The following is a 16652-nucleotide window of genomic DNA, read 5'->3' on the forward strand; positions in this document are numbered from 1 at the left end:
TGTAAAGAGCTTCTCCGTCTTTGGCTGCAAAGAATATAATCAATCTGTTTTCGGTACTGACCATCTGGTGATCTCCATGTGTAGAGTCTTCTCTTGTGTTGTTGAGAGTTTGCTATGACCAATGCGTTCTCTTGGCAAAACTGTTACCCTTGGCCCTGCTTCGTTTTGTATTCCAAGGCCAAATTTGCCTGTTACTCCAGGTTATCTCTGGACTTCCTACTTTTGCATTCTAGTCCCCTATCTTTTTCAGGTGTTAGTTTTAGAAGGTCTTGTAGGTCTTCACAGAACTGTTCAAATTCAGCTTCTTCAGCATTACTGGTTGGAGCATAGACTTGGATTACTGTGATACTGAATGGTTACCCTTGGAAATGAACAGAGATCATTCTGTCATTTTTTTTGGACCTTGGTTAATAATATCAATATTGGTTCACCAATTGTAAGAAATGTACCATACTACTGCCAGCAGTTAACTGTGTGAGTATAAGGGGTGGGGGGTGGATATGGGCATTCCCTTCTACTCTTTGCTCTGCTCAATTTTTCTGTAAATCTAAAATTGTTCAGAAAATTATAGTTTTTTTAAAAAGTAAACATGAAAAAAGGGGACTAGTAGCCAAAAAGTAGAAACTCAAATGTCCATCAACTGATGAGCAGAACAAAATGTGGTCTATAGAATTTTATTCAGCAATAAAAAGAAACAAAATGCTGATCCATGCTACAACATGGATGAACCTTGAAAACATTATGGTAAGTGAAAGGAGTCTGAGTGGGCAAACCTATTGGGACAGAAAGTAGATGAATGGTTGCTGGGAAATAGGGGCAGGGGAAATGGAGAGTAACTGCTAACAGATACAGAGTCTGAGAGCTATGAAAATGTTCTGGAATTAGATAGTTGTAATGGTTTCTCCTTTACCTGGGGATATAATAAAGCCAAGAATTGTATACTTCAAAGGGTAAGTTTTCTGAGAATTATATCTAAATAAAATTGATGTACAAAATAATGTTGTTTAGTTGTTCAGTTGTGTCAGTGGCTCTTTGTGACCCTATGGATTATAGCCCACCAGATTCCTCTGTCCACGGGATTTCTCAGGCAATCCCACTAGAGGGGGGAAGCCATTTCCTCCTTCAGGGATCTTCTTAACCCAGAGACTGAATCCATGTCTCCTGCACTGTGGATTCACTTCTTTTAATATCACCTCCATGTCTCCTCCACAGGTGGATTCTTTACCACTGAACCACCTAGGAAGCCTATACAAAATACATCAATGTAAAAAATAAAGAGTTGTATCAATGAAAGGAAATTAACTGAGTTCTTTGGAAACAGAAATCAACTTTATTATGGCAAGTAATTCTTTAAGGAAAAAAAAAAGACATAAAAGACATGGGGGAGGTGACTCTTTGTTCCATCTGATTCTTTAGTGTTGCCTTACTTTGTGCTCATGACACACTGAACCATTTAACATGGGACCCAGTGCATAGTGGGAAATTACTTTTTTCCTAACACTGATAGGCTTTTTTTCCTGAACAAATCTATCAGGGCTTCACAAACACTATCCATCCTACTTTGAAAAACCAACCTTTCTACACTACTATACAGAAAAGACAGATATCTTATTTCTCTCCATTTCACTATGAAAATTAAAGGCAATTTGGTTACTGAAAGATAAGGTTGATTCTAACATTAGGACATTCTGAGAAAAAACAAATCTTGTTCTCCTTTCTCATCACAGTAGGCCAAGCTGCTAGACATTCAAAGACAGAATTCACTCCTTTCAACATCACCTCCACATTTATGGCATTCCTAGAACTGGGAAAGGCCTTTCAAAGAAATCTACAAGTACAGGTTTCCACCTACACTACTAATCCAAAGGAGATATTTATTCAATTTGTAGCCAGCAACCAAGCCCACAGATGTTTAATAGCCTTTTAGCTTTATTTTGCTGGTAATTCCCTTCAAACTTCATAATCTAGGAATTAGAGACCCTTTCAATCCCTGGTCTTCCCTCACCTCTGGGATGACTCTTCCTCCAGCTATCTTAGATTCCGTACCCGTGTTCTTGCCCTTTCACCAAAAGCTGGAAAGGCCTAGGAAAGAACCATTTGTTTTAAGAAGTTGCGCAGAACCTTGAATATTTATCAAATCTTGCTGGAAAAGGAGAATTCACATTTACTGAAACTCTATGTCAAACTGGTAATGTCTCTGGTGAATGAAAAATTTCACTTTGGGAAAAACAAGAACAAAGAACAGAACAATGTATTTAAAAGAACATATAAATAACATAAAAATACAGTAAAAAAAAAAAAATTAAAACAGTAATCAGATGTCAGTCCATCCAGAAGGGCAAAGGTTAAAATGTGTTAGGTAGGTTTGGAAAAATGGGTACTGTCATATACACCTATATCACAGCAGAAAGGTACAGCCATTTGGGAAGGCAATTTATCTATCAGTATCTATTAAAAACTTTAAATGTGCATATCCTGGAAGCCAGTGATTCCACTCTTACATAGCTCTTCTAGAGAAACACTGTCACATAAAAACAAAGAGGCACACATTAATGCTCACTGCAGCACTGTTTTCAATGGCAAAAACAGGAGACAATTAGTTCATTGGCCACAGCAATCAACCACATCACTTGTCCAGCTCAAAACCCATCAGCCACTTCCCAGGGCTTTCAGAATAATCCAAATGTTTTCCTCTTTACATCAAATGTTTTCCTCAGAAGCAAAAGGCCTGGCCCTGGCTTGTAACTCCAATCCCATCCCATACCCATTTCATACCTGGCTTTCTAACCTTCCACCACCCTTGCCCTCTTCATGGTTTTCCAGCATGCTACACTGGTTCCCATGTAAAGGCCGTCTCCACTACCTGCTCCCTCTGTGTAGAAAGTGCTCCCTGACTTTGCATGAACGACTCCTTTTCACTGTATTCTCAACTTAAAAGCCGCCTCTGGCAACCTAGATGAATCTTGAGCGTACTATACTAAATGAAATAAGTTACAGAAAGACAAACACTATAGGATTTCACTCATATGTGGAATATAAAAAACATAATATATATATAATATATATAAATATATATATAACATAAAAGACATATATATATATAAAATATATATATAAAAAACATAAAAGACATAATAAATAAATGAGTAAAACAAACCAAACAAAATGAACACATGGATGCAGACAGCAGAGCAATGGTTACCAGAGGTGAAGGGGATCAGCTGTATGGGGAAGGATGGAAATCAAATTTCTGGTGGTGAGCACACTGTAGTGTATACAGAAGTAAAAATATAATGTACGCATGAACCTAACACAATGTGAAAAGCAAATTTCACCTCAATTTAAGAATTTTTTTTTTTAATATGACAATTCTCCCAAATTATACTATAGATTCAACACAGTCCCAGTTAAAATCCTACCAGGCTTTTTGAAGAAACTGATAAGTTAATGACAAAATTTATATTGAAAACAAAAATATCTAAAATAGCTACAACAACCCTGAAAAAAAAAAGACCAAGATTAGAATATTTACACTACCTAATTTCACAACTTCAGTTCAGTTCAGTTGCGCAGTCGTGTTCAACTCTTTGTGACCCCATGAATCACAGCATACCAGGCCTCCCTGCCCATCACCAACTTCCAGAGTTTACCCAAACTCATGTCCATCCAGCCATCTCATCCTCTGCCATCCCCTTCTCCTCCTGCCTCTAATCCCTCCCAGCATCAGGGTCTTTTCCAATGAGTCAACTCTTTGCATGAGGTAGCCAAAGTATTGGAGTTTCAGCTTCAACATCAGTCCTTCCAATGAACACCCAGGACTGATCTCCTTTAGGATGGACTGGCTGGATCTCCTTGCAGTCCAAGGGACTCTCAAGAGTCTTCTCCAACACCACAGTTCAAAAGCATCAATTCTTCGGCGCTCAGCTTTCTTCACAGTCCAACTCTCACATCCACACATGACCACTGGAAAAACCATAGCCTTGACTAGATGGACCTTTGTTGGCAAAGTAATGTCTCTGCTTTTGAATATGCTATCTAGGTTGGTCATAACTTTCCTTCCAAGGAGTAAGGGTCTTTTAATTTCATGGCTGCAATCACCATCTGCAGTGATTTTGGAGGCCCATAAAATAAAGTCTGACACTGTTTCCACTGTTTCCCCATCTATTTCCCATGAAGTGACGGGACTAGACGCCATGATCTTCATTTTCTGAATGTTGAGCTTTAAGCCAACTTTTTCACTCTCCTCTTCCACTTTCATCAAGAGGCTTTTTAGTTCCTCTTCACTTTCTGCCATAAGGGTGGTGTCATCTGCATACCTGAGGTTATTGGTATTTCTCCCAGCAATCTTGATTCCAGCTTGTGCTTCTTCCAGCCCAGTATTTCTCATGATGTACTCTGCATAGAAGTTAAATAAGCAGGGTGACAATATATAGCTTTAGCGTGCTCCTTTTCCTATTTGGAACCAGTCTGTTTTTCCATGTCCAGTTCTAACTGTTGCTTCCTGACTTGCATATAGGTTTCTCAAGAGGCAGGTCAGGTGGTCTGGTATTCCCATCTCTTTCAGAATTTTCCACAGTTTATTGTGATCCACACAGTCAAAGGCTTTGGCATAGTCAATAAAGGAGAAATAGACTTACTCTAAGGCTAAAGTTACCAGGACAATGTTCCATAAAAAAAAAAAAGACAATGATTCAAACTGTTTGAAACATATTCTCAAGAAAATAACATACCTTCTTTTTTTCATATTTTTTAACATGCTTAATAATTTTTTAAATTTTTATTCTTTAGCATTTCAGAACATCATTGTGATTTTTTAAATTTATTTATTTATTTATTTTTGGCTGTGCTGGGTCTTCATCACTGCATGCAGGCTTTCTCTAGTTGCAGTGAGTTGGGGTGGCTTATTGTGGTGGCTTCTCTTATTGTAGAGCATGGGCTCTTAGAGCCCACAGGTTTCAGCAGTGGCATATGGGCTCAGTGGCTGTGGTGTATGGGCCCAGATGCCCATGGCATGTAGAATCTTCCCAGACCAGGAACTGAACCTGGGTTCCCTGCATGGGCAGGCACATTCCTAACCACTGGAGCACCATGGAAGTCTCATTGTGATTTTTAAAATTTATTTTTAATGGAAAGATAATTGCTTTACATTTTGAGAACTTCACTGTACTTTTCCCGAACCTTCATGTCATATATAGTAATGGTTATGGAATAACTCAGTTTCATCTTCTTTCTCCTTTGAATGTTTCCTAATAGGTTTCTCTTTGTTCCTCCTCTCAATAAATTTGTTAATTCATAACATGTTTGAACTCAAGTATTTAACTTAAATAAATTCTACATCCCTTTGGTGCAATGGGGAAAAAAAAGATACTGAATCAAAATAATGTCCACAGAAACACACACACACACGAGTGATTTTTAGCAAAGGTGCAAAAAGCTTATTCAAAGGGGAAAAGAGTTTTCAAGACATAACAATAGAACAATTAACTTGAGATGGATTGTGATACTTAACGTGAAGAGCTAAAATTATTAAGTTCTTAAAAGAAAACATAGGAAAGATCTTTGTGACACTAAGATTATCAGAAAGTTCTGAAACAGGGCACGCACATGCTCAGTCATTTTTACAGTCTTCTGATATTTAACAACCATTAACTCTTCTTTAAATCTCATCTCATGCTTTTCTCTTCCTATCTGAATATAGTTATGCTGACCTGGCCTTCGGAAGGAATAGGAGAAAAGTAATCCAATATATACTTACTTATATACCTACTATTTATATAAAGATTGTTAAATTATCAAAAGTTCTCTGTAATTACATTTAAAGTACCCTGTCACTTTTTAGTTTACACTGAAAAATAAAGAAGTTCAAAAAACCCAAGATGGATTTAATACCAGCAGTAAAATCAACTCTAAATTAAAAGTTCTATAATTGAAATCTTTGAAATATATTGCAAAGTGAGTGGCTGAAGTTCCATTACACTGACTACTAGTAAGGCTTAGAATCTGACTCTAAGAATAAGAGAGAGTCTCAAATAATTTCTTTGACTCAGAAATTATGAGTAATTTCTTACAAGTCTCTACCACAATAAAGCTCTTATTTCCCTTAATAAAAATAGTGACATTATCTACTTTTTAAAAAATTTCCTATTAACAATAAAATTACATCCAAGCAATCAGCTGAAGGTCTAAGGGAAAACAATTATGCTGAAATAAGACTAAGTTTTACCATTTTTAAAAAACTACTTTTAATTGGAGGATAATTGCTTTACAGTATTGTGTTGGTTTCCGGCATATATCAACATGATACCACTATTATTATTATTAAAATTTTCATGGGTAAGAATTTCAGCATATGTAAACTCCAAAGATAAGTCTGCAAATCATCTACAAAAAAAAAGTCATAGGAAATTACATTTTATTGAATGAATATCAAGGGTTTTATATTACTGATTTTCTATATTTACGTGTTCTATAAAATAAATACTATTTTAAAGGATACACTGTAATTCATAAGAAAAGTAACCCAAAAAATAGATGCTTGAATACATCCAACAGGAAACTTATTCTCACTTTTATTATCCAGTCCTTTTGGTGATGCTTCTAGTGTTATGGACAAACTTGATCCTCTTGGAAATGTGTTGTCCATCGCTTTTCTGTTTCAGTCACAGTAGCTATAAATAGTTGTTTAAGAATATCCTTATCTAAATTCCTGCCTGTAAACAGAACAAAATAGGTATGATTATATTATGCTTATTAAAATGACACAGTTTACCTATCAAGTCTAGACCATTAAATGCTTGATAATCTTCAGAAATTTATGAAAAAAATAGTAATTAGTGAGTCCTTCCTTAACTTTCTAATTAAGTCCCTGAGAACCAAGCTGACATTTGGATTAATCACTTTTCTAAAATTATTTGAAGAAGAGTAAAAGGCAGTACTTCTCTGATGGTCCACTGATTAAGAATCCGCCTGCCAATGCAGGGGACACAGGTTTGATCCTGCTTCAGAAGATCCCACATGCTGCAAAGCAACTAAGCCTACAAGTCACAACTACTGAGCCAGTGCTCTCCAGTCTGTGAGCCACAACGACTGAAGCCCACTCGTCTAGAGTCCATATTCCAAAACAAGAGAAGCCACCACGATGAGAAGTCCACGCACTGCAACTACAGAGCAGCCCCTACTTGCCACAACTAGAGAAAGACCACATGCAGCAACAAAGACCCAGTGCAATCAAAAATAAATAAGTAAATCAGCTCTGCTTTCTATTAAAAAAAAAAAAGCAAAGGACTTAACAAGTTCTTTTGATGTTATCACATAATTAGCACAAATACATTAACCACAAACTTATTTGAATTTACAAAAGAAGTTCAGATTGGCTAACACTGCTTAGGTAGCGCATTATATCCCTCTATTTTAAAAAAAATATTTACTTGTTCATTTATTTGGCTGTACTAGGTCTTAGCTGTGGCGTGCAGGAACTCTTAGCTGTGGCACATGGGATCTAGTTTTCTGATCAGGGATCGAGAGCACACAGTCTTAGCCGCTGGACCACCAGGGAAGTCCCTAATTTCTTTTTTTTTTCTTTTTTTGCTTCAGAAATTTAACTGTATGTAAAGAACAGACTTTTGGACTCTGTGGGAGAGGGAGAGGGTGAGATGATTTGGGAGAATGGCATTGAAACATGTATACTATCATGTAAGAAACAAATCGCTAGTGTAGGTTCGATACAGGATACAGGATGCTTGGGGCTGGTGCACTGGGATGACCCAGAGAGACGATATGGGGAGGGTGCCGGGAGGGGGGTTCAGGGTTGGGAACTCATGTACACTTGTGGTGGACTCATGTCAATGTATGGCAAAACCAATACAGTACTGTAAAGCAAAAAAATAAAAAATGGGAAAAAAAATTTAACTGTCTATAAGGGAAAAATATTTGGAAAAAAATAGATATGTATGTACATATATATATATATGTACATATATTACTTTGTTGAATTACTTTGTTGTATGCCTAAAAACATTCAGAAAACTAAGATCATGGCATCTGGTCCCAACACTTCATGGGAAATAGATGGGAAACAGTGGAAACAGTGTCAGACTTTATTTTTGGGGGCTCCAAAAATCACTGCAGATGGTGATTGCAGCCATGAAATTAAAAGACGCTTACTCCTTGGAAGGAAAGTTATGACCAACCTAGATAGCATATTCAAAAGCAGAGACATTACTTTGCCAACAAAGGTCCGTCTAGTCAAGGCTATGGTTTTTCCAGTAGTCATGTATGGATGTAAGAGTTGGACTGTGAAGAAAGTTGAGTGCCGAAGAATTGATGCTTTTGAACTGTGGTGTTGGAGAAGACTCTTGAGAGTCCCTTGGACTGCAAGGAGATCCAACCAGTCCATTCTGAAGGAGATCAGTCCTGGGTGCTCACTGGAAGGACTGATGCTAAAGCTGAAACTCCAATACTTTGGCCACCTCATGTGAAGAGTTGACTCACTGGAAAAGACCCTAATGCTAGGAGGGATTGGGGGCAGGAGAAGAAGGGGACGACAGAGGATGAGATGGCTGGATGGCATCACTGACTCAATGGACGTGAGTTTGAGTGAACTCTGGGAGTTGGTGATGGACAGGGAGGTCTGGCGTGCTGCGATTCACGGGGTCGCAAAGAGTCGGACACAACTGAGCGACTAAACTGAACTGAACTGATGCCTAAAAATTACACATCGTAAATCAACTATATTTCAATTAAAAAAAAGTCCACTGTTTGTTACTTACCAATAAGGACCAATCGATTTGTTCTCTCACTGTCATCTTCCCAGTTCACTGGTGTCTCCTCCAGATCATATAGTTCATGGACACCCTGGACAATCACTTGTTGCGGTTTGTCTTTGATTGACACTAGCCCCTGCTCAGAGGAGAATAACAAATCAGCCACAGTTTGAATTTAAAAGCAGAAATTGAGCACCAATATTAATGCATTAATTATCCCCATTTCTTTTTAAAATACAGAATCATAAAGAACATACTGTTAAAATTCCTTAATTCTAGTTATTTGTGCATTAAAAGCCTCCAATTTTTAAAATATGTTTCTGCATACATTAATTTTTTTAAAAACCCCTACTTCTACTGATAAAGTTAATATATGTATTATGATGTGTATTCAGTGTTATCACAATGAAAAACTGAAACAACTAAATGATAAAACATGTTAGGTATCAAATTCTACTGATTATTCTACTTTTAAGGACTTTATACTTATTTCCATTTTAGTAGGAAAATTTAAGATGTTAAAGGATTTTGATGATAATATGTTTTTGAATGAGTTGCATTAAATAAAGTAGATAATGATGAAATGAAGGAAAACTATTGTATTTATCTGGTAAAATCCATTTCATATTGATTTGTAGAAATAAAGAGCAAATTATCTAATAAACTGGCTCCTATGGGAATGATATAATTTCTCTGAAATAATATTTATTATACATATTTATTATAAAATAATACAATATTGAAAAATAATAAGAGACAAACCACTGTCATTACCACCTCACAATTTCTGTGTATTTTTAGTAATATTCATGTATTTTGGGTGTATGTTCTTCCAGTTTCCTTTTCTTGTGCAGTTTCATTTTCTGCTTTTTAAAGTTGAGTTTTAATATGTAAGAACAAACATTTTAAAAATAATTACCTAAGCATTAATCTTATACTTATATAAAGTCTTTGAAGTATCAGCTGTTACTAGAGTTCACATTTTAAACATACTTATTATTACCAGACCAATAATTTGTAAGAGCAAAGAGAAGGAACTCTATGAAGAGAAAGGCTGTGTTGTCTCAGATGCCCCAGTGTTGCTGTGATGAGAGGAAGGCCAAAAGGAGAACCAAAGAAAGGAAGAACCAGAGAAAATGTCACATATCTAAGAACAAAATCCAAACTGGGATGGTACAGAATGAGCCACTGAACTCTACGGAGTGGTATATATGACTGCTTAATTCTAGGTAACCATCCTACACTCACTAGGGATAAAAGCAGTTACAGAATGAAACATGATCTTTCAATTAGGATCATAGAATCCAGATGGGGACAGAATCAAGGAGAAGCAGCAGACCTGGCTTAGTTCCTCTGGGTGGGAATGATTTAGCAGTACACTGGGATTCACCTGTGTTCCTTTGCAGCGCCAAACCCAGGTAGAGCCCGCACAGGAGGTAAAGAAATCTAAATTCTTTCCCGGTCACTCTAGTGACCCCAGGAAGTTGGCTGCTAACCAGAGAATCTAGTTACTAACAGTAATGATAATAAATAGCATTAATAAAACCCTAAGCACATTTCTGAAAACATAAGACTGCTCACTGGTTAAGCACACAGCCTAGAACCCACTGCTCCCTGGGAAAAACACCTTGTGTGACATAATAAAGTCAGATAAACATGAATGGATTTCCAAACACTGAGGAAGAATTCTTTTAGTCCTTCATAACTTTGTTGCACAGTATATGAGATGTTTAGTGTCTGCTAAATACACCAAGAAGCATAAGGTTCAGCTGTGGCAAGCTTTCCTCTGTTAATGAAGCTCTCTTAGAAACAGTAACACAAGAAAACATTCCATTTTCTCTGACTGACCACAAGTTGTATGCCAAGAGGAAAGAAATTTCAACAAGTCAAGCTCATTAGCCAGATAACTGCTTAGAGTGCCTAGGAGTAGACAGTAAGGAGGGATGTTCCAAGGCATGCAGGCTGTTTAGCTGCAGCACCCGGTGAAGCTGTGCGAACAAACCATGCTTTTACACAACTATGCAATGACTTTCAAAGCTTCTTTTCAGAAATGGAAATAAGGAAAAATGAAAACACACAAGGGTTATTTGAACTAAATTTAGTGCTTGTGTTTTTGACTAATTATGGGGCTTTTTTGTAACAGCCAAGAAAGAGACTTTGTCCAAAAGTATAAAACCGTAAACTGTGTACCACACCTTCAGTCGTATGACCTCCATGCAGTCGTCATCCCTGTTCCTCACATTCTTTTCCCACAGAAGATTCTGTATCAAGTGACATATTTTAATAAGATCAACCACTGCTCAGAGGAACAGCTACATGGCAAAACAATTGATAAATCATTAATAAGTTAAAAGTGCATTCACCTGAATATACACATTTAGACTTTCTTCCTCTGCATTTCCTGGTACTTCAAATGTGACTGTAATAATACTCTGTAAATCAAGAGATAGTCAATAATGATTTTTTTATAATAATGTCAATCTATTTTTTTTTTTAAACCACAAGTGTCAAGATGAAAAGTAAGGAAACATTCACAGACATTTGTGTTGCCTTAACAATTGTATTAAGTATAACTTTTTCATCATATTTGTTGATTTTTGATATCAGCAACTCCACCTGCTATATTCTGTAGCTAGTCCATGGTTTAGTATTTACACAGAGAAACTCTTATGAAAAGATACTCATTGCTTAATGCATTCGTTACAAGATTCTCAGCACTACAGGGAAGGTTAATATAAACAGTGTATCAGCTATGCACTAAATGAGGTACTTTTGCCTGGGTCATTTTATTTCTTCTCATCATTTACTCATGACAACAAACTGTGGATTAAAGAGAATGATTTCCATTTTATAAATTGAGAAGGATGAGGCTCAGAAAAAATAAACTACCCAGAGCCAGGAATAAAACTCAAATGCAAAGGTTCTCTGGGAAATATAAATACAAATTGAAAGATTCAGTTTATCTCTCTCTGACTGAACATGTTCCAAGAGAAGAAGAGTTCCTAGAGATGAGAATGAGTTTTAGAAGGTTGACATTAACATTTATAGAATGTTAACTCTGAGATTTATTTTTTCTCCTAATCTTGATAAATCTCTCACTGACCACTCTAAGGAATCAGAAGCTTAAGATTTCTTCTAGCTGAGCACATAATTAAAATCCAAACCTCCATTTGCCACATTAACCCAAAATTTTAAAATTAATGATAAAAAATACACAAGAGCTAAGCATAACACAACAAAAGCACAAACCCCATCTTGGAGAATAAGATGCTCAAGTCAAGCTTTAAAACAGACATAAAGAATACACGTATATACAGCATTGCATAACTGCCTAGAAACACATATCTTAACATTACAAATCACACCTAAAAATCCATACAAAAATATAGCAAATCATAAAGCATATCAAAATACATAGCAAAAGATTGCCAAATGAAACATAATTTGTTAATTTCAAAAGACAGCAGTAATGTAACCTTTATAAATGCTTAATATGCATCTTATTCAAGTTGGATAACTTGGCTTTTCATGTTGGGAATGTCTCAATATAGGACTCAATACTGTATCAGGAATGATTTTTGCTTTTGGCAAGTTAGAGATATGATGGTATTTCTAAAGAGTACAATTAACTCCAATGTGAAATTTTTAAAAAAGGTTTTAAAAACTAAGACAATGCATCATGGGACTTGAGAGAGACATTTTAGAACCAGATGTTTTTCTGTACCAATAAACTCTTCTTTTATTAGACAAATTCTAAAGAAGATGAGGTGGCTCAGTGGTAAAGAATCCCCCTGCCAATGCAGGTTCAATCCCTGGCTCAGAAAGATTCCCTGGAGAAGGAAACTGCAATTCACTCCAGTATTCTTGCCTGGGAAGAATACTGGACAGAGGAGCCTGGTGGGCTACAGTTCATGCGTCACAAAAGAGTAGGACAGACATAGCGATTAAACAACAATAAAGATGAAACCCATAAATGTGCAGTGCAGAAGATGAGGGTCACAACTCAAGAGTTCACCCCTGGCTCTATTAATAAGTATACATAGATTGACACCTGGGTTTTCTCATCTACCTTTACCCGTTCAAACCCAGTTCCTCTTTATCAGAATGAACAAGAAATCCATGAAAAACAAACAAATGCATTAAACATCATTCAGGGATAAAACTTTAATGACATACATAATATGTTCCAGGTATTACCCATTTCAGACTTCTTCCAGTTTATTTTGAATCTAAAATTAACTCTCCTTTTCCTGTCCACAGAAAGAAGCAGAAAACTGAAGCAGTAACTCAGAAGACTAAAGCAAAATAAGGTACTGCCCCTAAAATAAAATTTAGGAATAACTCTTAAATATTAGGATTTTGGTCTGTTTGTTCTTTAACCTACAGGATTATCTCCCTCAGTTCCCCACTCTTTTGCAAACAATATCTAACATGTAGTAACATGCAGTAACTTCCCTTTCTTTTTTATCTGGAAAACTAAGCCCACTAATGTGCTTAAACGCAAAACCTCTCTGTCCACTCTCCACTCCTCTGGCTTCTCTTTCCTGTGACTCCTCTGTCGCGATATCCTGCCGCTGGGCACATAGCTAAACATTTGGTGTTTTGATCCAAATCAGTCTGCCTTCTAGATTTCCCTATTTCTATTATTAATAATAGGCCCCTCTAGAGAAATCTGTATGCAGGTCAGGAAGCAACAGTTAGAACTGGACATGGAACAACAGACTGGTTCCAAATAGGAAAAGGAGTACGTCAAGGCTGTATACCGTCACCCTGCTTATTTAACTGATATGCAGAGTACATCATGAGAAACGCTGGGCTGGAAGAAGCACAAGCTGGAATCAAGATTGCTGGGAGAAATATCAATCACCTCAGATATGCAGATGACACCACCCTTATGGCAGAAAGTGAAGAGGAACTAAAAAGCCTCTTGATGAAAGTGAAAGAGAAGAGTGAAAAAGTTGGCTTAAAGCTCAACATTCAGAAAACGAAGATCGTGGCATCCGGTCCCATCACTTCATGGGAAATAGATGGGGAAACAGTGGAAACCATGTCAGACTTTATTTTGGGGGGCTCCAAAATCACTGCAGATGGTGACTGCAGCCATGAAATTAAAAGACAACCAAGGATGAGATGGCTGGATGGCATCACTGACTTGATGGACATGAGTCTGAGTGAACTCCACTAAATCAAATGAGACTGTTCATGTTACTGAATCTCACAGTCCTTGGTCTGCAGTATTATATTATACTTTGCCCTATGTTGATATACCTAAAGTAGGAAAATACATCAGAATCTCCTGTCAGTTCAGTTCAGCTCAGTTCAGTTCAGTTCAGTCGCTCAGTCGTGTCCGACTCTTTGCAACCCCATGAATCGCAGCACGCCAGGCCTCTCTGTCCATCACCAACTCCCGGAGTTCACTCAGACTCATGTCCATCAAGTCAGTGATGCCATCCAGCCATCTCATCCTGGGTCGTCCCCTTCTCCTCCTGCCCCCAATCCCTGCCAGCATCAGCATCTTTTCCAATGAGTCAACTCTTCACATGAGGTGGCCAAAGTACTGGAGCTTCAGCTTTAGCATCATTCCTTCCAAAGAAATCCCAGGGCTGATCTCCTTCAGAATGGACTGGCTGGATCTCCCTGCAGTCCAAGGGACTCTTAAGAGTCTTCTCCAACACCACAGTTCAAAAGCATCAATTCTTCGGTGCTCAGCTTTCTTCATAGTCCAACTCTCACATCCATACATGACCATTGGAAAAACCATAGCCTTGACTAGACAGACCTTTGTTGGCAAAGTAATGTCTCTGCTTTTGAATATGCTGTCTAGGTTGGTCATAACTTTTCTTCCAAGGACTAAGTGTCTTTTAATTTCCATCCCCATGGAAAAGAAACGCAAAAAAGCAAAATGGCTATCTGGGGAAGCCTTATAAATAGCTGTGAAAAGAAGAGAAGTGGAAAGCAAAGGAGAAAAGGAAAGATATAAGCATCTGAATGCAGAGTTCCAAAGAACAGCAAGAAGAGATAAGAAAGCCTTCCTCAGCGATCAATGCAAAGAAATAGAGGAAAACAACAGAATGGGAAAGACTAGAGATCTCTTCAAGAAAATTAGAGACAGCAAAAGAACATTTCATGCAAAGATGGGCTCGATAAAGGACAGAAATGGTATGGACCTAACAGAAGCAAAAGATATTAAGAAGAGGTGGCAAGAATACACAGAAGAACTATACAAAAAAGATCTTCACGACCAAGATAATCACGATGGTGTGATCACTCACCTAGAGCCAGACATCTTGGAATGTGAAGTCAAGTGGGCCTTAGAAAGCATCACTATGAACAAAGCTAGTGGAGGTGATGGAATCACAGTGGAGCTATTTCAAATCCTGACAGATGATGCTGTGAAAGTGGTGTACTCAATATGCCAACAAATTTGGAAATCTCAGCAGTGGCCACAGGACTGAAACAAGTCAGTTTTCATTCCAATCCCAAAGAAAGGCAATGCCAAAGAATGCTCAAACTACCGCACAATTGCACTCATCTCACATGCTAGTAAAGTAATGCTCAAAATTCTCCAAGCCAGGCTTTAGCAATATGTGAACTGTGAACTCCCAGATGTTCAAGCTGGTTTTAGAAAAGGCAGAAGAACCAGAGATCAAATAGCCAACATCTGCTGGATCATCGAAAAAGCAAGAGAGTTCCAAAAAAAACATCTATTTCTGCTTTATTGACTATGCCAAAGCCTTTGACTGTGTGGATCACAATAAACTGTGGAAAATTCTGAAAGAATCTCCTGAAGAGCTTTTTAAAAAAAGAAAGAAGAACAAAGATTGGGATATCACACTTCTTGATTATAAACTATACTACAAAGCTACAGTAAGTTCTAGGAACTGGTACAAAAACAGACACATAGATCCAGGGAATAGAACAGAGAGCCCAGAAATAAACTCACACTCATATGGTCAATCAATTTACAACAAAGGAGACAAGAATATACAACATGGAAAAGATAGTCTCTTCAGTAAATGGTACTGGAAAAACAGAACAGCTACAAGCAAAACAATGAAACCAGACCACTTTCTTATAACACAAACTTGAAACAGATAAAAGATTAAATTTAAGAGCTGAAACCAAAAAACTCCTAAAGGAAAGCAGAGGCACTATATTCTTTGACATAAGTCTTGGCAATATTTTTTTGGATCTATTTCCTTAGATAAAAGCAACCGAAACAAAAATAAAGAATGGAACTACATCAAATAAAACATTTTTGCACAGCAAAAGAAACCTTCAATAAAATGAAAAGGCAATTTGTAAGTGATTTGTCTAATACATGATAAATATCCAAAATACATAGAGAATCATATAACTCAGTATCACAAAACAACCCAAACAATATGATTCAAAAATGAGCAGAAGACCTGAACAGAGATTTTTCCAAGGAAGACACACAGATGGCCAACAGACACGTGAAAAGATGCTCAACATTACTAAGCATCAGGGAAAAGCAAAACAAACACAATAAGATATGACCTTACATCTTTCAGAATGACTATTCTCAAAAAGACAACAAATAATAAGTGTTTGTGAAGATGTGAGGAAAACAGAACTCTCATGCACTATTGGCAGAAATGAAAATTGGCACAGCCACTATGGAAAATAGTAATGAAGCTTCTTCAAAATATAGGACTACCATTTATTGCTGTTCAGTAGCCCAGTCATGTCCAATAATTCCACTTCTAAGAAAATGGACACAGTAATTCAAAAAGATATATGCCCACTAATATTCATTGAAATATTATGTATTTACAATAGCTAAGATATGGAAACAGGAATCTAAGTGTTCACCAAGAAATGAATGCATAAAGAAGATGTGGTGTGTGTGGGTGTGTGCACATATGT

At 37.1% G+C, this 16652-nt stretch overlaps 1 protein-coding gene across 10 annotated transcripts in view; it reads right to left on the reverse strand.

Moving 5' to 3' along the window:
- Window positions 1-658: 658 nt before the first annotated feature.
- ZNG1A (Zn regulated GTPase metalloprotein activator 1A) overlaps window positions 659-16652 on the reverse strand; it is a 57113-nt gene continuing 41119 nt past the window's right edge. For 4 of the 10 annotated variants that reach the window (XM_060409404.1, XM_012123744.5, XM_004004338.6 and 1 more), the window contains 4 exons: window positions 11126-11194; window positions 10958-11023; window positions 8769-8898; window positions 3341-6710 (listed from right to left, as the gene is read on the reverse strand). In XM_060409404.1, the coding sequence (XP_060265387.1) occupies window positions 6604-6710; window positions 8769-8898; window positions 10958-11023; window positions 11126-11194 (372 nt within the window). In that variant the 3' untranslated portion in view covers window positions 3341-6603. Of the gene's footprint in view, window positions 1246-3340; window positions 6711-8768; window positions 8899-10957; window positions 11024-11125; window positions 11195-16652 lie in introns of those variants that run through there. The other 6 variants (XM_060409401.1, XM_012123737.5, XM_060409402.1 and 3 more) reach the window with 4 other exon arrangements.

The sequence above is a fragment of the Ovis aries genome, chromosome 2 (genome assembly GCF_016772045.2).
Source record: "Ovis aries strain OAR_USU_Benz2616 breed Rambouillet chromosome 2, ARS-UI_Ramb_v3.0, whole genome shotgun sequence".
Classification (NCBI taxonomy): domain Eukaryota; kingdom Metazoa; phylum Chordata; class Mammalia; order Artiodactyla; family Bovidae; genus Ovis; species Ovis aries.